General features: G+C 44.7%; 1 protein-coding gene across 9 annotated transcripts in view; it reads right to left on the reverse strand.

The window, feature by feature from the left end:
• The window catches only part of COL16A1 (collagen type XVI alpha 1 chain), a 303,979-nt gene that overhangs the window by 83,585 nt on the left and 197,378 nt on the right, over nucleotides 1-23,016 (reverse strand). For all 9 annotated transcript variants that reach the window (XM_063954229.1, XM_063954228.1, XM_063954227.1 and 6 more), the window contains 8 exons: nucleotides 17,271-17,315; nucleotides 7,912-7,947; nucleotides 7,189-7,242; nucleotides 6,969-7,100; nucleotides 6,632-6,667; nucleotides 6,409-6,516; nucleotides 1,730-1,852; nucleotides 1,072-1,125 (listed from right to left, as the gene is read on the reverse strand). In XM_063954229.1, the coding sequence (XP_063810299.1) occupies nucleotides 1,072-1,125; nucleotides 1,730-1,852; nucleotides 6,409-6,516; nucleotides 6,632-6,667; nucleotides 6,969-7,100; nucleotides 7,189-7,242; nucleotides 7,912-7,947; nucleotides 17,271-17,315 (588 nt within the window). The remainder of the gene's footprint in view (nucleotides 1-1,071; nucleotides 1,126-1,729; nucleotides 1,853-6,408; nucleotides 6,517-6,631; nucleotides 6,668-6,968; nucleotides 7,101-7,188; nucleotides 7,243-7,911; nucleotides 7,948-17,270; nucleotides 17,316-23,016) is intronic.

The raw sequence follows: 23,016 nt of genomic DNA on the forward strand, positions 1-23,016 counted from the left end.
TAGTACAGCCACACCTTCCCTTTTTCTTACTGACATTAAAATAAAGACATGACACTTGATTTGAGGTAAAAAGTCATTCATCTATTAATGACAATGAAATAATGCAGCGTTGCTGATGAAGCATTGCTGACCATCAGCATAGAAAAATAAGACATAATAGAGGGAGATACTTTTGCTACTCAAATAGACTGGACTGTGATAATAGCCACATCACCTTACTAGGCAAGTTTGAGTGTTCTCCATGAACACGCCCCAAGTCTCTTCACAAGAGCAGAACCTATCGCCTCACATACTAGGGAATGGTGCCTCACAGTTCTACAAATATTACTATTTCCATAGAAAACCAATGCTTTCCTACTAAACATTACAATGTCCAACAGGCCCTAAAACATACCACAACACACACAGATACGGGATCTGTACGAGATCCCGGTGGTCGGAATACCGACACCGGGATCCCGATCGGCACAATCTCGACAGGGGGCGAGCGCAACACTGCCCCTTGCGGGCTCGCTGCGCTTGCCACGCTGCAGGCACGGTGCCTCGCTACGCTCGGCGCACTAATTTATTCTCCCTTTATGGGTGTCGTGGACACCCACAGAGGGAGAATATGTCGGGATTGTGCCGGTCGGGATCCCGGTGTCGGTATTCCGACTGCCGGGATCCCGTCCGGCGGGATCTTGACCGCATCCCACAGATACATCACAAGTGTAGAAGTGAGGGAAACTCCAGTAGAAAGAGAAATAGCCATCCTTCCTCTTAAGAATCCTACAAATATCTCCCAAGTCTGTAGCCTATCCTGATAGGCTGCCCAAATCAAACAAGATTGTTATTTAAAGGTGTATGGGCTGAATGTCGACATTTAGGATGTTGACACTGACATGCCCTTCCACAGTGGGGAGAAGAGAGATAGAGTTATGGTCAGGGCAACTGTAGGGATGGGAGAGAAGAAAGAGAAGAGAGACCCCTAGACCAGGCATTGATAGTTTCCAATATACCAATAGACAATACAATAGATTTTGCTTGTTTAACAACCAGACTAAAAATATGTAGTCAGTTTCCTTCACTTACCTGCTCACCCTTAATTCCTGGTAGTCCCTGAAATCCAGGTACACCAGGTTGGCCCTAAAGACAGACAGAATAGTTATGCAGAAGGTTCAGTGAGATAACAGAAAGCAGACTAGCAGTGCCTATCCGTCATTGCCAAGTGATTATTTAATTTTTTTCAATTATACATTTTTTTATTTTGGAATTTTTAAGTTCACTCATCTGTCTTAATGCCTTCTGTATTAAAAATTTATTTTTATTTTCTTAAAACTCCTTCAGTCTGTAAATGTCACTGTAAATCACATTACGTGTCTTATTACTATCATCAGTTATGAATATGATTTGATTGGTGGCTCAGACAGGAGGCAGCCATTTTGCGGCTTCCGGCTAGCTGCTCAGAGTCCTGACGAGAGGCGGAGCTTGTCAGGACCCACAGCAGTCAGCCAGATGCCACAAGATGGCCGCCGGCTACCTGAGTCAGCAGCACTGAAGTCAGGGACGATTCAATGTATTAACGATTTTGTTTGCTAATTTGCCAATTAACATGATAGCGAGATGATTCACAGCCTATGTTTCTCAGGAACATTTCAGTGAAAACCCCATGAAAATCGGTATATATATATATATATATATATATATATATATATATATTTACACACACACACACACATGTGTGACTCACCGGTCTTCCTATCTGGCCCACTCCAGGAGGTCCCTGATCTCCCTTAGCTCCTGGGTTTCCGGGTATACCAATAGCACCAGTGAGTTCATCTAGAGATACTGGACAGGAGGCACAGGCATCTCCCTGTAAACAAGAACATTTAGAACATTTATGAATAGTGATAGTAAACAACTGATATACACCTGGAAAAAAACCCATAATGTACAAGGCCTTAAACAGTACATGTAAATATTTACCCATTACTGCTGTTACTAGCGTTACTACTGCCGTGGTAGCTTCAATTTTTTCGAACACATGTTGTTCAAGCCACATATGTTCACTGTGGGTATATTAATTCTCAAAAGCTACAGCCAGCTCCAAACACTAATAAAACTCTAGTAACAACCTTATTTCAAACCTGTTTGTGGCATGTGTTTTTCAATACTGTTTATACTAGTGACAAAAAATACTGACGCAACACTTACGAGTACCAGGCCAAACAGAAGGCAAAGATAAAAAACTGTTATCATGAAATGGGTATGTCCACACTAATAGCGTCTGATTGCTTTACACAGCCACAGATAGAGGTAAAGAGAAAGTATATTTGCAGTTATAAAAACGTATACCTACCGGTGCTGACAAAATGGAAGTCCTCAGCTGCTACCCTCTTGCACAACCAAAATAATATTTGCAGCCCTAATGCTCCCCCTATAGCAGGGGAGAGGTGGCATTTAACAGTCCTGCCTGATGCAGAGTAGAAGTGGGTTGTAATTGCTCCCTCATTGCTAAGGTCCTGATTTAGAGGTGGGTGCTTATCATATCACTGCTCATCTTTTTGCGCAGCGGATCTTAAAACCCAGTGGTTCTGAGGAAGCCAGTGGTTGATGACATGACAAGTCCAGGCCCGCCCCCATCACCGCCCATCTGCTTATCCTCTCTGGGCTTCTACTGGAGGAAACTTTCAGTGTCGATAAGTGTGCCCTACATGTGTATACTTGTCTGTGTGCAGAGTTGTATGCATCCTTGTGACCAAACCATCCCTGTCTGCAAGCTTGCTTTTATAGGGGTATGTTCAATAAGAGGCGGAAACTGCCGTCTTGTCGGAAAGACGACAGTTTCCGACTGGAATAGGTCGGAAGGGGTCTCGACCTATTCAATAAAGGCAAATTTTTTCCGACAAGTCGGGGAACCCGACTTGTTGGAATGCTGTCAGAAAGCAGGTGGTTCGGCGGAAAACCAGCCGATCCGCCTGCTGCTGACGGAAACGGGGCCAAATCCGACAGGTTTTGGCCCCCTTTCCGACAAACTCAATCCAACTTGAAAACAAGTCAGATTGAGGTGAGGAGACGGGGAGCGGTGCGGCGGGCTTCGGGGATGAGGGGTACCTTTACGGCCATCCCCCGGCCAGGCAACTCTCTCCCTGCAGTGCCTCCCCCACCACCGCAGACATCACCCCCGCTGCCAGCTCCGGCCACCGATCTCAGCTCCCCCACCGGCCGCCACACTGTTCCCCCCCGCCGGCCACCACACTATCCCCCCCTCGACGGCCGCCACACTGTTCCCCCCCACCGGCCGGCGGTCACTGTTCCTCCCACCGCTGCTATCAGCGCACCCGGCAGGCGCTGGCAGCAGCGGCAGGACAAGACACAGGGAACAGCCTCTGCATGTCGGAATGGACCCGACTCTTATTGAATATACCCCATAGCCATCAACACTGCACCAGCACTATACTAGATGCCTGAAAACCGGTGTATTTATGCTCAAACGCACTCTTCATAGTCCGCTATTTTGTCATTACACCTTCACTGAAGTTTGCCTACTGTATTTAAGAATGCCTCATTACAGCACAGTTCTGCCTCTCCAATCTCAAGAGTAGATGCACTGAGTTTGTGTACAATTCTGCATCACCTGTAGCTGTGTATGATTGGTTCTGGCACATGGGCAGATTATACACACTGATGAAAGTTTGGTAACACTGAAAGATCGGAATCACATATTGTCACTTCTCTACAGTCTCTGAGTGCCGCCACTTTTCTTGCTTTACAATTTGCCACTATAGCTCCTTTGAATGGCACAGGGGCAATGTTACTTCTTTAGCACTGAGTGAGTGTAAAGCCCCGTCCACACAGCACGATATGAACGATAACAATCTTTTTTGCAAGATATATCGTTCACATCGTCCAGTGTGTATGGATGAACGATGAACGATGCGAGCACCGTTGACGTCACTGGATGACGTCACTGAACGATATTGATAGGTATACAAATTATAAATGTTACATCAATGCTGATTGGTTGCCATGGGCAACTTCTCCACTGGCTCACTTCTCCACTTTTATCACTGCTTAGTACATCTTCCCTTAAGGATTCTATGGTGTGGGGCGTGGGTAATTTTGTGGGTTTTCCGGTTTAGCATACAATTCTGCTTTTGCTGGTGCCACTTTAAAATGTGAAACTTAAAGTCACATGATGACATAACACACTAATTAGTTGGGCCTTACACAGGAGCAAGGATAGAAATTATAGTCTGTATTCCTGTCAGATTACATGGGAGCACAGATTTTGAGAAATAATGGGAGCATAAAACGTGATTAGCAGGGCTGGCATTTGTCCCCTATCTCAATTTATCTGCTGTGTAGTACATGAAATTAACATACTGTACTTATAAAAGGTGATGCATTAATAGCTTTGAGTAAATTCCATGCCCTTCTGGGTGGCAACGGGAAGTTTTCAGACATCAGGAAATAATTTACACTTAGATTCTAATGTAATATGTGCTGATCTGCATAGGTGCCTACAACATGGTTATCACATAGGAATACTGCGACTGAGAATGTTCTGTTCTCCTATGCACAAGCCTTATGCTGGCATACTGAGGTGGTCTGACAGTGCTAGCTCTGCATGCTGGGCTCTAGTTGCAGTCAGTGCACACATACTGTATATAGAGTTTATATATATGTCCGGTGTCATTGTCACCAGGATTCTTTCTTTATGCAATTGTAATTTTCAGAATTCACAACTCAAATCACATGTTCCCCTCCTTGGGAACTTGGAGTGAATCTATCAAGACAGTGTCAGTATCCAAACTTCAGTTTCAGTTTTGATTTTTGTCTTTTTAATAATTTATTCTTTAATGCAAAAGTACATTCAATATTTTGACCTACTGGTGTGAAAATAGTTACATATATACAATTGACAATACATGCAACGGTAATGGGTAGCAATTATATACTGTATTTATTACATACTATTAAGCTCTGAGATGATATTTCTACTATAAAGGGATGTATAGACGAGGGTAAGAGGTGAGGGGCCAGTTGAGTGGCATAGCTTCTTATTCCTCAGATGTACATTTGCAATGCCTTTTGTATGTTCCTTGTATTTAGGGTAACCCAGGATGCATATTTATTGCCACCACTGTAGCGGGGGCATAAAGGGTTTTACTTATTATGCTCTCCAAAAGGGAACCTAATTGACTGGATTCCTCCCGGAAGTTTTTAACGGTCTTCACACTTCATGTGGGTTACCCATTCCCCCTGTTTCCCTGCTAGGTAACTCTGTGATAGTACTAGTTTATGTTTGGATGATTTGTGAAAAAGACTGGAGAAATCATGGTCGAATGAAAAATACAAAAACATGCTGTAACAATAGAAATATGCTATGTAAACATGCTGACTGTTGACATACACAATGTGACATTCAGGGCCGTCTTAACAGCAGTGTAGGCTCCTGGGCAAAGCAATACACTGGGACCCCTAATCATCCTCCAGCAGTAGGGGTGGGGGTGCTATCAGTGGCAGCTTTGATGTCCCATGGGTGGTAAGGGTTGTTCTATCTTCCGCTCAGCATGTTGGACCTGGAGCAGTAATTTCTGCTTATTACTCTTTTACTGTACAGATGGTGGGAGATGGGGCGGGAGGGAGAACACTAGCCTGTAAAAGGGGGCAATGGGCTGAATAAAGGGGCCCCGGTACATGGCTTCCAGGGTCATAGTGGTGTTTAATACACAGGGGTGGATAGTGGAGTTGGCTTAATAGTCATAATTTTCCGGTGCGAGGGCAGCTTGCTTGACTTCAGATATCTCCAGTTCCTGGAAATTTATTTCTTAGCTTTCAATGTGATAAAAAAAACTAGAAAGGTACTTTCAGGAGGTACTAGGGACTTGTGGATCAGAGTTCAGGAACCAGAGCAATCCACCAATGAAAATATAAAACTGCATACCAGGTGTGTGGAGCTGGAGCAGGGACCAGCTACTGGAAGGCTGATATCTCTGGTTCTGGGTATAGTAGAGACAAGCTGCCAATAAACACCTAAAGGGGAGAGTCCCCAGTTCTGGACTGTACCCTCAGAAAAGCTCTACGTTAGAGAGAACCCAAGATATCTGACTGGGAAGAGCAATTAACAGGCTTAGATGGGAACTACTGCTTTGAAGTCAGATATCTCTGGTTCCCCAGTACCGATTTTCAAAAAATCCGGTAGCCCTGGAAAAAGGGGACCCTCAGTTATCAACCTAAGGCCTGTATACTCTTGAAACCCTTGGGCAACTGCCCACTAGGCCCATACAAAAAGATTGTGACATTCTGACCATGGTGACAACTTTGTACATGTTGATATAACATCCATGTCGATTCATGCATTCAGACCATGTCAACAAGACATACCACACCTGAATAAAGTGTCCCTTTATATTTTGCTCTCACCTTCTCCCCTTTGAATCCAATGAGTCCCTGGATTCCTTGTTCACCATTCAAACCTGGAACACCTGCCTCCCCAGGGATGCCAGGATCCCCTTGATTGCCAGATGTACCCTGTATATCAAGCAAACAGTGCTGGTTACAGCAGTCTAATACAATAGAAATTCAACCTGAATAAGCAACAAAGGGCTCCTATGGTGGGGTATAATGAATTTCTGTCACCACTCACCTTCTGACCTTTCATCCCAGGGTCACCTGGTATACCCTAGTGACACACAAATAAATAATGTTTATTATTAAGAAGATATTTAGCCAGTGTACAACTACATGAGACAATTTCCAGCGTGCAAGTGGAAATCAAGGCATAAAAATACATATAAAACATGATTGGTTGATGATATGTATATATCACACTAACACAATATGTAACATACAGGTTCTGTGTTTGCATTATTCTTTAATACAACCTCTCATATTTTCTTACTCATTGCCTCCATCATTTACTATTAACAGTTACTCATTTATTTTAGTGTTGCAATTAGCTTAGTACTGTACACGGCACTCACGTTTTTTCCTGGCTTTCCAATTCCAGGTTCTCCTGGTTCACCTTTGGCTCCTGGCTCGCCAGGCACAGCATAGACTGTCTGAGGCTTAGGTTGTTCAGCTGGGAGAGATGGACACATGTTGCAAGGTTCCCCCTACAATAGTATGAGAGGCAGTGTCATACTTTGTCAGGAGAACTTCCACCTGAGCAAAATAGTTATAGGAAAATCAATTGTGTCTGACCTTTTCTCCTTTTGATCCAACAGATCCTTTGCTCCCCAGTTCTCCTGGTAAGCCCTGCGGGATAGTCAGAGTGCTGAGAGTTTTTGCTTTGCAATGTAAAAGCCTCACTGTGTTATGCTGTCTATCCCACTGACAGAATGGCGCTGATGCACAGTGAGTAATATGCCCTGTTGTATAGCGTATCTTGTGTAAATTTGTACTGTTCATGCCTAGAGAGTGAAAGCATGCATATATGTCTATGCAGGCCTGCACCCATTTTGTACATATGAAACCTTATGACCAAAGGAATGGAATAGGGGCGAGAAAAGCTTTACTCATTTAGGAAATGTATAGTAAGGGCATATTCACACAAATGCAGCTTATGCAGGCTAACAATTATATGCATATAGGCCAGGTTCAAAACAAATACACAGGGATGATAATGATTTGTCATAAACTATGTACATGTTGCTGATGCGGAGATACACGACCCTGCATATGTGAGGAAATAGGCTTTTTTGTAAGCACTTCTTATTGGAGTAATTTATGTCCATTTTGTTAGTGAAGCAGAGTCAGACCCAGTGCCTTTAGAATATGACTAGAATGCCAGTTATGCATTTTGAAGTGCTGTATACCAGTGAACCAGAAGGTACACTACAACATCCCTCCCAAGTCCCTACAGATAATTCAGTCATAAATTGGCAATGATGCAGTATTACAAATTAAATGCAATTTTGTACTTACTGGTACCCCAGCTGGTCCTCTTTCACCATAATCGCCCTAAAAGAACATCATACCAAATACACAATAAATGTTATGATCAGTGTGCAAGAGATACATACAGAACCTCGACTATCACATGACAGCACATAAACCACTGGTGTCAAAAACGCACAAAGGAGCAGATGTTTTAAGCATGGAGAAGGGATACATCGGGATCGGTAGGAAAAAACCTCCAATCAAAATCCCGAAGGTCGAAATCCCGACAGAAATTGACCGACGGTCAAAATCTCGACAAGGTCAAAATCCCGACATGGACAAAATACCGACATTTAAAATACAGACAAGGTCAAAATACCGACATGTAAAATGCCGACAGGTCAAAATTAGAGATGAGCGGGTTCGGTTTCTCTGAATCCGAACCCGCCAGAACTTCATGTTTTTTTTCACGGGTCCGAGCGACTCGGATCTTCCCGCCTTGCTCGGTTAACCCGAGCGCGCCCGAACGTCATCATGACGCTGTCGGATTCTCGCGAGGCTCGGATTCTATCGCGAGACTCGGATTCTATATAAGGAGCCGCGCGTCGCCGCCATTTTCACACGTGCATTGAGATTGATAGGGAGAGGACGTGGCTGGCGTCCTCTCCATTTAGATTATAAGAGACTGAGAGAGATTTACTGGAGCTGACTAGGAGGAGTACTGTTACTGTAGAAGTGTAGAGACTGAGTGGAGAGAGTTTACTAGTGAGGACAGTGCAGTTTACTTTATAATCCGTTCTCTGCCTGAAAAAAGCGATACACAGCACACAGTGACTCAGTCACATACCATATCTGTGTGCACCACTGCACTGCTCAGGCTCAGGCCAGTGTGCTGCATCATCTATTATCTATATATAATATTATATATATCTGTCTGACTGCTCAGCTCACACAGCTTATAATTGTGGGGGAGACTGGGGAGCACTACTGCAGTGCCAGTTATAGGTTATAGCAGGAGCCAGGAGTACATAATATATTATATAGTGAGTGACCACCAGACACACAGTGCAGTTTATTTAATATATCCGTTCTCTGCCTGAAAAAAGCGATACACACAGTGACTCAGTCAGTCACATACCATATCTGTGTGCACTGCTCAGGCTCAGGCCAGTGTGCTGCATCATCTATTATCTATATATAATATTATATATATCTGTCTGACTGCTCAGCTCACACAGCTTATAATTGTGGGGGAGACTGGGGAGCACTACTGCAGTGCCAGTTATAGGTTATAGCAGGAGCCAGGAGTACATAATATATTATATAGTGAGTGACCACCAGACACACAGTGCAGTTTATTTAATATATCCGTTCTCTGCCTGAAAAAAGCGATACACACAGTGACTCAGTCAGTCACATACCATATCTGTGTGCACTGCTCAGGCTCAGGCCAGTGTGCTGCATCATCTATTATCTATATATAATATTATATATATCTGTCTGACTGCTCAGCTCACACAGCTTATAATTGTGGGGGAGACTGGGGAGCACTACTGCAGTGCCAGTTATAGGTTATAGCAGGAGCCAGGAGTACATAATATATTATATAGTGAGTGACCACCAGACACACAGTGCAGTTTATTTAATATATCCGTTCTCTGCCTGAAAAAAGCGATACACACAGTGACTCAGTCAGTCACATACCATATCTGTGTGCACTGCTCAGGCTCAGGCCAGTGTGCTGCATCATCTATTATCTATATATAATATTATATATATCTGTCTGACTGCTCAGCTCACACAGCTTATAATTGTGGGGGAGACTGGGGAGCACTACTGCAGTGCCAGTTATAGGTTATAGCAGGAGCCAGGAGTACATAATATATTATATAGTGAGTGACCACCAGACACACAGTGCAGTTTATTTAATATATCCGTTCTCTGCCTGAAAAAAGCGATACACACAGTGACTCAGTCAGTCACATACCATATCTGTGTGCACTGCTCAGGCTCAGGCCAGTGTGCTGCATCATCTATTATCTATATATAATATTATATATATCTGTCTGACTGCTCAGCTCACACAGCTTATAATTGTGGGGGAGACTGGGGAGCACTACTGCAGTGCCAGTTATAGGTTATAGCAGGAGCCAGGAGTACATAATATATTATATAGTGAGTGACCACCAGACACACAGTGCAGTTTATTTAATATATCCGTTCTCTGCCTGAAAAAAGCGATACACACAGTGACTCAGTCAGTCACATACCATATCTGTGTGCACTGCTCAGGCTCAGGCCAGATTGCTGCATCATCTATATATATTATATATCTGTCTGACTGCTCAGCTCACACAGCTTATAATTGTGGGGGAGACTGGGGAGCACTACTGCAGTGCCAGTTATAGGTTATAGCAGGAGCCAGGAGTACATATTATATTAAAATTAAACAGTGCACACTTTTGCTGCAGGAGTGCCACTGCCAGTGTGACTGACCAGTGACCTGACCACACTGACCACCAGTATAGTTAGTAGTATACTTATATTGTGATTGCCTGAAAAAGTTAAACACTCGTCGTGTGACTTCACTTGTGTGTTTTTTTTTTTTTTATTCTATAAAAATAAAACTCATTCTGCTGACAGACAGTGTCCAGCAGGTCCGTCATTATATAATATATAATATATACCTGTCCGGCTGCAGTAGTGATATATATATATTTTTTATATCATTTATCATCCAGTCGCAGCAGACACAGTACGGTAGTTCACGGCTGTGGCTACCTCTGTGTCTCTGCACTCGGCAGGCAGTCCGTCCATAATTGTAATACCACCTAACCGTGGATTTTTTTCATTCTTCTTTATACATACATAGTTACATAGACATCTTCTCTTTATCAACCAGTCTATATTAGCTGCAGACACAGTACAGTACGGTAGTTCACGGCTGTGGCTACCTCTGTGTCTGCACTCGGCAGGCAGTCCGTCCATAATTGTATACCACCTAACCGTGGTTTTTTTTCATTCTTCTTTATACATACATAGTTACATAGACATCTTCTCTTTATCAACCAGTCTATATTAGCTGCAGACACAGTACAGTACGGTAGTTCACGGCTGTGGCTACCTCTGTGTCTGCACTCGGCAGGCAGTCCGTCCATAATTGTATACCACCTAACCGTGGATTTTTTTCAGTCTTCTTTATACATACATAGTTACATAGACATCTTCTCTTTATCAACCAGTCTATATTAGCTGCAGACACAGTACAGTACGGTAGTTCACGGCTGTGGCTACCTCTGTGTCTGCAGTCGGCAGGCAGTCCATAATTGTATACTAGTATCCATCTCCATTGTTTACCTGAGGTGCCTTTTAGTTGTGCCTATTAAAATATGGAGAACAAAAATGTTGAGGTTCCAAAATTAGGGAAAGATCAAGATCCACTTCCACCTCGTGCTGAAGCTGCTGCCACTAGTCATGGCCGAGACGATGAAATGCCAGCAACGTCGTCTGCCAAGGCCGATGCCCAATGTCATAGTACAGAGCATGTCAAATCCAAAACACCAAATATCAGAAAAAAAAGGACTCCAAAACCTAAAATAAAATTGTCGGAGGAGAAGCGTAAACTTGCCAATATGCCATTTACCACACGGAGTGGCAAGGAACGGCTGAGGCCCTGGCCTATGTTCATGGCTAGTGGTTCAGCTTCACATGAGGATGGAAGCACTCAGCCTCTCGCTAGAAAAATGAAAAGACTCAAGCTGGCAAAAGCAGCACAGCAAAGAACTGTGCATTCTTCGAAATCCTAAATCCACAAGGAGAGTCCAATTGTGTCGGTTGCGATGCCTGACCTTCCCAACACTGGACGTGAAGAGCATGCGCCTTCCACCATTTGCACGCCCCCTGCAAGTGCTGGAAGGAGCACCCGCAGTCCAGTTCCTGATAGTCAGATTGAAGATGTCAGTGTTGAAGTACACCAGGATGAGGAGGATATGGGTGTTGCTGGCGCTGGGGAGGAAATTGACCAGGAGGATTCTGATGGTGAGGTGGTTTGTTTAAGTCAGGCACCCGGGGAGAAACCTGTTGTCCGTGGGAGGAATATGGCCGTTGACATGCCAGGTGAAAATACCAAAAAAATCAGCTCTTCGGTGTGGAGGTATTTCACCAGAAATGCGGACAACAGGTGTCAAGCCGTGTGTTCCCTTTGTCAAGCTGTATTAAGTAGGGGTAAGGACGTTAACCACCTCGGAACATCCTCCCTTATACGTCACCTGCAGCGCATTCATAATAAGTCAGTGACAAGTTCAAAAACTTTGGGTGACAGCGGAAGCAGTCCACTGACCAGTAAATCCCTTCCTCTTGTAACCAAGCTCACGCAAACCACCCCACCAACTCCCTCAGTGTCAATTTCCTCCTTCCCCAGGAATGCCAATAGTCCTGCAGGCCATGTCACTGGCAATTCTGACGAGTCCTCTCCTGCCTGGGATTCCTCCGATGCATCCTTGCGTGTAACGCCTACTGCTGCTGGCGCTGCTGTTGTTGCCGCTGGGAGTCGATGGTCATCCCAGAGGGGAAGTCGTAAGCCCACTTGTACTACTTCCAGTAAGCAATTGACTGTTCAACAGTCCTTTGCGAGGAAGATGAAATATCACAGCAGTCATCCTACTGCAAAGCGGATAACTGAGGCCTTGACAACTATGTTGGTGTTAGACGTGCGTCCGGTATCCGCCGTTAGTTCACAGGGAACTAGACAATTTATTGAGGCAGTGTGCCCCCATTACCAAATACCATCTAGGTTCCACTTCTCTAGGCAGGCGATACCGAGAATGTACACGGACGTCAGAAAAAGACTCACCAGTGTCCTAAAAAATGCAGTTGTACCCAATGTCCACTTAACCACGGACATGTGGACAAGTGGAGCAGGGCAGGGTCAGGACTATATGACTGTGACAGCCCACTGGGTAGATGTATGGACTCCCGCCGCAAGAACAGCAGCGGCGGCACCAGTAGCAGCATCTCGCAAACGCCAACTCTTTCCTAGGCAGGCTACGCTTTGTATCACCGGTTTCCAGAATACGCACACAGCTGAAAACCTCTTACGGCAACTGAGGAAGATCATCGCGGAATGGCTTACCCCAATTGGACTCTCCTGTGGATTTGTGGCATCGGACAACGCCAGCAATATTGTGTGTGCATTAAATATGGGCAAATTCCAGCACGTCCCATGTTTTGCACATACCTTGAATTTGGTGGTGCAGAATTTTTAAAAAAACGACAGGGGCGTGCAAGAGATGCTGTCGGTGGCCAGAAGAATTGCGGGACACTTTCGGCGTACAGGCACCACGTACAGAAGACTGGAGCACCACCAAAAACTACTGAACCTGCCCTGCCATCATCTGAAGCAAGAAGTGGTAACGAGGTGGAATTCAACCCTCTATATGCTTCAGAGGTTGGAGGAGCAGCAAAAGGCCATTCAAGCCTATACAATTGAGCACGATATAGGAGGTGGAATGCACCTGTCTCAAGTGCAGTGGAGAATGATTTCAACGTGGTGCAAGGTTCTGATGCCCTTTGAACTTGCCACACGTGAAGTCAGTTCAGACACTGCCAGCCTGAGTCAGGTCATTCCCCTCATCAGGCTTTTGCAGAAGAAGCTGGAGGCATTGAAGAAGGAGCTAAAAGGGAGCGATTCCGCTAGGCATGTGGGACTTGTGGATGCAGCCCTTAATTCGCTTAACAAGGATTCACGGGTGGTCAATCTGTTGAAATCAGAGCACTACATTTTGGCCACCGTGCTCGATCCTAGATTTAAAGCCTACCTTGGATCTCTCTTTCCGGCAGACACAAGTCTGCTGGGGTTGAAAGACCTGCTGGTGACAAAATTGTCAAGTCAAGCGGAACGCGACCTGTCAACATCTCCTCCTTCACATTCTCCCGCAACTGGGGGTGCGAGGAAAAGGCTCAGAATTCCGAGCCCACCCGCTGGCGGTGATGCAGGGCAGTCTGGAGCGACTGCTGATGCTGACATCTGGTCCGGACTGAAGGACCTGACAACGATTACGGACATGTCGTCTACTGTCACTGCATATGATTCTCTCAACATTGATAGAATGGTGGAGGATTATATGAGTGACCGCATCCAAGTAGGCACGTCACACAGTCCGTACTTATACTGGCAGGAAAAAGAGGCAATTTGGAGGCCCTTGCACAAACTGGCTTTATTCTACCTAAGTTGCCCTCCCACAAGTGTGTACTCCGAAAGAGTGTTTAGTGCCGCCGCTCACCTTGTCAGCAATCGGCGTACGAGGTTACATCCAGAAAATGTGGAGAAGATGATGTTCATTAAAATGAATTATAATCAATTCCTCCGCGGAGACATTGACCAGCAGCAATTGCCTCCACAAAGTACACAGGGAGCTGAGATGGTGGATTCCAGTGGGGACGAATTGATAATCTGTGAGGAGGGGGATGTACACGGTGATATATCGGAGGGTGAAGATGAGGTGGACATCTTGCCTCTGTAGAGCCAGTTTGTGCAAGGAGAGATTAATTGCTTCTTTTTTGGGGGGGGTCCAAACCAACCCGTCATATCAGTCACAGTCGTGTGGCAGACCCTGTCACTGAAATGATGGGTTGGTTAAAGTGTGCATGTCCTGTTTTGTTTATACAACATAAGGGTGGGTGGGAGGGCCCAAGGACAATTCCATCTTGCACCTCTTTTTTCTTTTCTTTTTCTTTGCATCATGTGCTGATTGGGGAGGGTTTTTTGGAAGGGACATCCTGCGTGACACTGCAGTGCCACTCCTAGATGGGCCCGGTGTTTGTGTCGGCCACTAGGGTCGCTAATCTTACTCACACAGTCAGCTACCTCATTGCGCCTCTTTTTTTCTTTGCGTCATGTGCTGTTTGGGGAGGGTTTTTTGGAAGGGACATCCTGCGTGACACTGCAGTGCCACTCCTAGATGGGCCCGGTGTTTGTGTCGGCCACTAGGGTCGCTAATCTTACTCACACAGCTACCTCATTGCGCCTCTTTTTTTCTTTGCGTCATGTGCTGTTTGGGGAGGGTTTTTTGGAAGGGACATCCTGCGTGACACTGCAGTGCCACTCCTAGATGGGCCCGGTGTTTGTGTCGGCCACTAGGGTCGCTAATCTTACTCACACAGCTACCTCATTGCGCCTCTTTTTTTCTTTGCGTCATGTGCTGTTTGGGGAGGGTTTTTTGGAAGGGCCATCCTGCGTGACACTGCAGTGCCACTCCTAGATGGGCCCGGTGTTTGTGTCGGCCACTAGGGTCGCTAATCTTACTCACACAGCTACCTCATTGCGCCTCTTTTTTTCTTTGCGTCATGTGCTGTTTGGGGAGGGTTTTTTGGAAGGGACATCCTGCGTGACACTGCAGTGCCACTCCTAGATGGGCCCGGTGTTTGTGTCGGCCACTAGGGTCGCTTATCTTACTCACACAGCGACCTCGGTGCAAATTTTAGGACTAAAAATAATATTGTGAGGTGTGAGGTATTCAGAATAGACTGAAAATGAGTGTAAATTATGGTTTTTGAGGTTAATAATACTTTGGGATCAAAATGACCCCCAAATTCTATGATTTAAGCTGTTTTTTAGTGTTTTTTGAAAAAAACACCCGAATCCAAAACACACCCGAATCCGACAAAAAAAATTCGGTGAGGTTTTGCCAAAACGCGTTCGAACCCAAAACACGGCCGCGGAACCGAACCCAAAACCAAAACACAAAACCCGAAAAATTTCAGGCGCTCATCTCTAGTCAAAATACCAACATGCGGTTTTCATTTGTTTTTGTGTGTATGTCGACATAGGTCGACACGGACACCATATAAGTGTACCGCGTGCGCTCGCCATGCTTCGGGCACGGTGCCTCGCTGCGTTCGGCACACTATTATATTCCTCCTCCAGGTCCACTGGGATGGTAAAGTATGAACAAGTCGGTTTCAATGAAAAACTCATGAAAAACTCATGTCGGCATTTTGACCTGTCAGGATTTTACATGTCGGTATTTTGACCTTGACGGTATTTTAAATGTCTGTATTTTGTCCAAGTCGGGATTATGACCTTGTCGGGATTTTGACAGTCGTTCAATTACTGTCGGGATTTCGACCGTCGGGATTTTGATTGGAGGTAAATTGACTGCATCCCGATACATCAGTGATAAGTGCAAGGAGATAACACACCAGCTAATCATTGCGAATTTGAAAAATGACAGGAGCTGACTGACTGGTGCGTTATCACCTTGCACTTATCACTGCTTAATTCCTTCTCCAGGCTTAATACATCTGCCCCAAAGTCACTAATTCAGTGCAGGTTATTGCTATTCAGAAACAAATGTTAGTGCAAACTTGAAATTAAAAGTGAAAATATCATGGCTGATTTTCGGATCAGCTGTCTCCTCGTCTGAGCAATGTTGAGTTAGATACTCAATTGTCAGAGTCCATTCTACCCCCAATAAGAAAAATAATGAAAAAAGGCCCATAGTGATCATGCACTGGTGCCATACATACAGTGATTATGCATATGTATTCTCACTTATAGTTTTCATGTGCATGTTTCAGTCAGCTATCCATCACTTTCATGTATCTGTTATCTAGTGATCATGCACAGGTTTTTCCCATGTAGTTGTCAGGTACATGCATGTGCCATGTACAGATGTCCTTATGTAGTAATCTTACATAGATCTCTCATCTTGTAATTATGCACAAGTAGCTCTTTTCTGCACAGGTGTCGCATATCTAATGAACTTGTATTGGTATTTCTCATCATATAATCATGTAAAGGTATCTCCCATCTAGTGACCAGCACAGGGATCTCTCATCTAGTGACCCTGCATGGGTAGCTTTCATCTAGTGACACCAGTCACACCACACACAGGTATCTGTTATCTAGTGATAAAGCACAGGTCTCCCTCATGCACCCCCAATAGCTCATGACATAGACATAAATCCTCAAAAAATGAGCTGTTAAGGTTGGTGAAGACTGCACGATCCCTAACTGAGACAGATAACTAGACATGACAAGTACATGAGAGCTAGACATACAACGTGAATAGAGATACTTGTACATGATCACAATGGAGAAAAGCCTCCGATCCAACTCTGCAAGAGACACTTTTTATTTATTATTAAAAGCTCCATTATATTACAAAGTACTTCCCAGAGAATATTGAACCATTCACACAAGTCCCTACCATAGAAGCATACAGTTTAAATTCCATAACACACACTGGGGTTTAGTATGTCAGAAGCCAATAACCTTCATCATACTGAAGAAAACGGAGTACCCAATAAAATCATATGATACAGAAATTGTATCACTTGATTAGAAATAATTGCACTTCCGAACTAGGTAGGATATGTCTAATTATATTACACTTGTACGTCACCTTTTCTCCTTTGGGCCCTGCAAGTCCAGATACACCAGGTTTTCCCTGTTGTAAAAATAAATAAATCTATATCATAAAGTAGCAGTCAGAATTAGTTTACTTAAACATTTGAAAGGACATTTTATAACCTGCAAAAAAGTTAGCTTTATAAAGTACCAGACAAAAGTTTAGACACACCTGACTGAAAGTATGATTCTCATGATCTTAAAGGGGTTGGGTACGAAATACAGACAGCCAGGATCCCGACAGTCAAAAGTCCGACAGCGGGATCTCTATGGTCAGAACCCTGACACAAGTACGTTTCTTTTACCCTACCCCTAATCTTAACCCTAAATCCCTCCCACAGCCTAACCCTAACTGGTCCCACCCCGCAGCCTAGCCCTAACCCCCTCCTAGTGCCTAACCCTAACCCCAACCCCAGTACTTACCTCTGGGATGTGTTGGGATTCTGTCTGTCAGGATCCCCCTGTCAGTCTTCTGACTGCGGAGATCCCGACTGCTGGTATTTTGACCACATACCCCTTAAAGACATTTTGATCTATAAGCCTATGTGTAACTGTTTGGTATTAGTTTCTTAGACAAATATAAATAGTGAAGGGGATTCCTATGTATGAATCTCTTCAAAACAAAGGTTTTTGTATTTGTAAAAAAATTTATTCTTAACACTTAGTTTTCAGTTAGGACTTCACTGAAATTCAAAGGTGTAGAACGTTGAACCACAGTGATTAAAGGGGGATTTCAATTAGCAGGTAAAAAGGGCGGTAGCCTTGGGCTTTAACGCCTGGGTTTATTCAATTAGAACCCCCCTCTTTTTTGCCTAGTAAATTACCCTGTAGATGTGCATTAACCCACAGAATCGGGGATAAGTTCCCAGATGTATGGGTTGACACGTTCGCCGCACCTACAAACAGGCCTGCTCAAGCTTGAAAAGAAATCCTCATTAACTGCAGCATGGAGGATCAGGTGTGATGGTGTGGTGACGCTTTTGCTGGTGTCACTGGCTGCAATATTTTTAGAATCTACATTAGCTACCATAGCATTCTGCAATGACACACCATCCCATATTGTTTCAGCTTAGTTGCGCCGTTATTATTTTTTTACTTACAGGACAATAAGCCAAGACACACATTCACTCTTTTGTAAGGACTATATGACAAACAGACATCAAGTGCTCAGTATACATGAGGACTCCTTCAAGAATGTTGGAAAACATTCCTAGATATATAGTTTGAAGTTGGTTGAGAGAATGCCAAGAGTGTATAAAGCTGTTATCGAGGCAAAGGTTGGCTAACTGGAAGCATCTAAAATATAAGATAGTGTTGATTTGTTTCATTTTTATTTGGTCACTGTACAATTCATAGCTTTGATGACTGTACCAGTGGTGTTACTACCATGGGTGCAGGGGATGCAGCGGCTATGGGGCCCAAACTGACTCAAGGGCCCATGGCTCCCCCTGCACCCAGACACCAATGGAGCAGTGACAGCAACAGCACGGCCAGGGTCCGGTAGTTACGCCACTGGCCAGTGAGGCTCCAGCCCACCCTCTGTGTACCACGCGGAGAATGATCTGGCGGGCAAGAGTGGAGCGGGGGGCACAGGACGCAGAGAGGAGGAGGACGCGAAGAACCGCTGGGTGCGAACGGGTCGGTCTGACCCCCATTGTACGTACTTTTAGACACATGATATAGGAGACATAACTTCATATTAAAGTTGTGAAAACAATTAGAAGAATTATTAAATTAACTAGTGTGATATATGCTTTGCCTGCTTATGATCCTTTAAGAATCTTATCTGAAATGACCCAAAATGATTTTTTACGTTTGAGTCATTATTATAGCTATAACTGTTCCAAAGCTAGACTATGGGGTCTATTCAATTGAAGTCAGAACTGCCATCTATTCGGAAAGACAGCAGTTTCCGACTTTTTTTTCGTCGAATCATGATTCGACCTATTCAAAGGTCCTGCCATTTTTCTGACTTGTCGGAAAACACATATATCGGTGGATTAGCCGCGGATCCACGTGTTTTGTCGGATTTGTGACCAAATCTAACAGGTTTTAATCCCGTTTTCGACAATGTCAATTCAACTTTAAAAAAAGTAGTCATATTTGCCCACAAATTGAATACTGCATTGTCGGATCCTCTCCGTCGGAGAGGATCTGACATGCATTGAATAGACCCCTGTGACGTAACTCATTAAGGGGAATATTTAGCACAATGCAGATGCAGATGGGTTGTGATAAATTCGACCAAAATCACATTGCAATAATTGAATACATCGCAAGGATGTATCAATGATGGCATGCAGGGACAGAGCTTGTCTCCTGGCTCTGTCTCTGTGACCCCCGATCAGCTGTGCTGTAAACCGACATCTTATGTGCTGTACAGTGAGATGCCGGTTTACAGCACAGCGACTGGGGTCACAGAGCAGGAGTCCAATGGCCAGCTGAATGGAGGAGAGAGATAACCGATCACCAAACCCTTGATTGCAGGTAAGTATTTGTTTGTTTTTTAAACGATTTGGTAAATTTGGGCAGATTGCATTTTCCATTACAAGAACGAGAAATGCGATCTGCTTACTTAATATATGCAAATTAACCACTTAACTGACAAATTATTTTCTGAAAAAACGCTCAGAAAATTTAGTTTTTTTTATGAGTGAATTATGTGTAGAGTGTGTATTTAACCTTATTCAAAATGATTTTAGTGAAAAAAAAATACAACATTAAAATGGAGAGTACATTATATGACAAAGGCACTTTAGTCACTAAGGTGGATTTACAATCCTGGCAGTAGTGTTTTGAACAAGCTTGAAGCGCATTATATTTCTGCAGACCCTTCTACACATATATAAAGCATACTTACCTACTCTCCCGGATTCTGCGGGAGACACCCAGTTTCTCGAGTAGTCCCCCGCAGCCCCGGAAGAGTGGGCACACCTCCCGTATTCTGCCCACTTCCTATTGAAGTGGGCAGAATGTGAAGAAAAACATAGCAAAATCACGGACTGGTGGAGGGGGCGGAGCCTACTGACGTGATTATATGATAATCGTGTCATTTTAGCTCAACCCCTATGCAAATATTAACCAATCGTGAACGTTTCCTGGAGAGTAGGCGGGGCTTAATGGTGCAATTATCTCAGCCCCGCCCTCATCGCCGCCCACCTGCTTCTCCTCACCGGGCATCTCCTGGAGAGGAGATTTAAAATGTCGGTAAGTATGATATAAAGGGTGAGATTTTCTAGATGCAATAAAAATGTTAAAACACTAGACATACATAAAGTACCCATGTGACACCACACTTAAGCTTAGGTTTATGTATTGAATACAGTTGTAATAAGGCAATAAAAATATATGGCATGGAAGAAGTAAAAAGAGGATTTTTGTACTTACCGATAAATACATTTCTCTGAATCCTCTAGGGGACACTGGAGTTCCTTATACAGTAGGGGTGTGAAGCTTGCAACCGGAGGTGTGGCACAATCTTAAATTAGCATTGTCTGCACATCCGGCTCCTCCCCCTTCACATCCCTCCTCCCTCAGTTTGGAAAATTTGACTGAGAGAATAGGACATGATACTATAGCACATGGCGATGAACCGCCGGTCCAGTGTCCCCTAGAGGATTCAGAGAAATGGATTTATCGGTAAGTACCAAAATCCTCTTTTCTCTTTCATCCACTAGGGGACACTGGAGTTCCTTATACAGTAGGGGACGTCCCAAAGTTATCCCCCAGGGAGGGAGTGCTGTCGGTGACCTGCAATACTAAACGTCCGAACGTAAAGTCTTCGGACGCGATGTTGTCAAACTTATAAAATGTCGCGAACGTGTGGGCTGAAGACCACGTCGCCACTCTGCAAAGGTGAGTAGCCTTGAGGCACCCACTGATCGGGTGGTATGAGCACCCGTCCGAACCGGAACCTGTTTTCTACAGCAAATATAAGCTTGCCGAATGGCAAGTCTTATCTATCTAGACAAAGACAGCTTAGATGCTGGCCAACCCTTCTTTGGCCCATCATTAAGAACAAACAAAAAAAGTCCGACTTTCTGAAGGACAACATAACCTGTACGTATACCCGTAAAGCTCGGACCACAGCCAAAGACACGTCCCCATCTACAAGACCCCGGAAAGAAGGGACCACAAGCGGTTGGTTTACGTGAAACCCCGAAACAACCTTAGGAAAGAAATCTGCCCTTGTACGGAGTTCTGCCCCATCCTCATGAAAAATTAAAAAGGGACTCTTACATGATAAGGCTCCCAACTCAGAAAACCCTCCTGGTCGAAGCCAAAGCAAGCAATAACGAGACCCTCCAAGAGAGATGTTTCAGGTCTGTTCTTGCCAACGGCTCAAAAGTTGGTGATATCAAAAATTCCAACACCAAATTTAAGACTGCGCAGTGGGAGGAAGAAAAAGGGGTTTGTATCCTCAGAACCCCCTGTAAAAAAAGGTTTTAACATCTTGCAAGGATGCTAACCGCTGATGAAATAGGATGGAGAGAGAGAGAAATTTGAACCTTCAGAGAGCAGAGCCGTAGCCTTACAGCTAGGCCGGCCTGAAGGAAATTCCCGACACCAGGCCATGTACGTCTTCCAACTCTTGTAGTAGGGCATGGCTGTGACCGGTTTTCTAGCGGCAATCCTCGTAGTAATGGCCGTTCTTGGTATGCCTCTGTTACTTAAGATCCGGGTTTCAATATCCATGTCGTTAAATGCAACCTGTTCAAAGCTGGGTGTAGGAACGGACCCTGAGACAGCCGGTCCTCTCTCTGAGGTAACCGCTAAGGATCTTCTACTAGAACCCCCGCAGGTCTGAGTACCAACTCCTGCGGGGCCACACTGGTGCGATCAGAATTGCTCACACTCGTTCTCGTTTCACCCTTTTCAGAAACCTCGGTATGAGTGGGAAAGCTGGCAAAATGTAAACCTTCCTGCCACACCAAGGAAGTGTTAATGCGTCTACTCCTGCTGTTGGATCTCTTGTCCTTGACACAAATCTGGACAGCTGATGGTCTTGCCGAGACGCCATTAGGCCCCCTTGAGGTAGACCCCATCTCCATACTACCATGTCGAAAATCCGTGGACGTAGGCACCACTCTCCCGGATGCATGTCCTGGTGACTGATATAATCTGCTTCCCAGTTATCCACACCTGGAATGAACACTGCCGAGAGGATGATGGTTCGCCTTTCTGCCCACAACAAGATCATTGTGGCTACCTTTAACGCCATCCTGTTCTTCGTTCCTCCTCGACGGTCTATGTAAGCCGTCGTCATGACATTGTCCGACCGTATCTTCACGTGGTGACCCATGACTAGGTCTTCGGCTAAGAGAAAGTACTTGTAACTGCACTCAGCTCGAAACTGTTTATGGGTAGACTGCCGTCTCGTGACGTCCTCCAGTTCTGAAACTGATGGTCCTCTAGGACGGCACCCCAACTTCAGAGACTAACTTCCGTTGTGAGGAACCTCTAATCCCAAATGCTGAAGCTCTTGCCTACTGCGAGATTCCTATGTAACTACCCCCAAATTAGGGAAGTCTGGACCTGTGCGAAAGCCACATTCCGCGATACAGAAACCAGTGCAAACTTGCTCTCTGAGCAATGGGGTCCATCTACAATAGTCGGGAGTCTGTCGTACAGTAGAACCTCCCACGAAGCCACCCGTTTCATGAGAAATTGTACACAGAGGTGTATGGAAACCGTCTGTGATTGTAGTACCTGAGCCACCAGTCTCTGAATGTTCTGGATCT

Source organism: Pseudophryne corroboree, chromosome 2, assembly GCF_028390025.1.
Source record: "Pseudophryne corroboree isolate aPseCor3 chromosome 2, aPseCor3.hap2, whole genome shotgun sequence".
Classification (NCBI taxonomy): Eukaryota; Metazoa; Chordata; class Amphibia; order Anura; family Myobatrachidae; genus Pseudophryne; species Pseudophryne corroboree.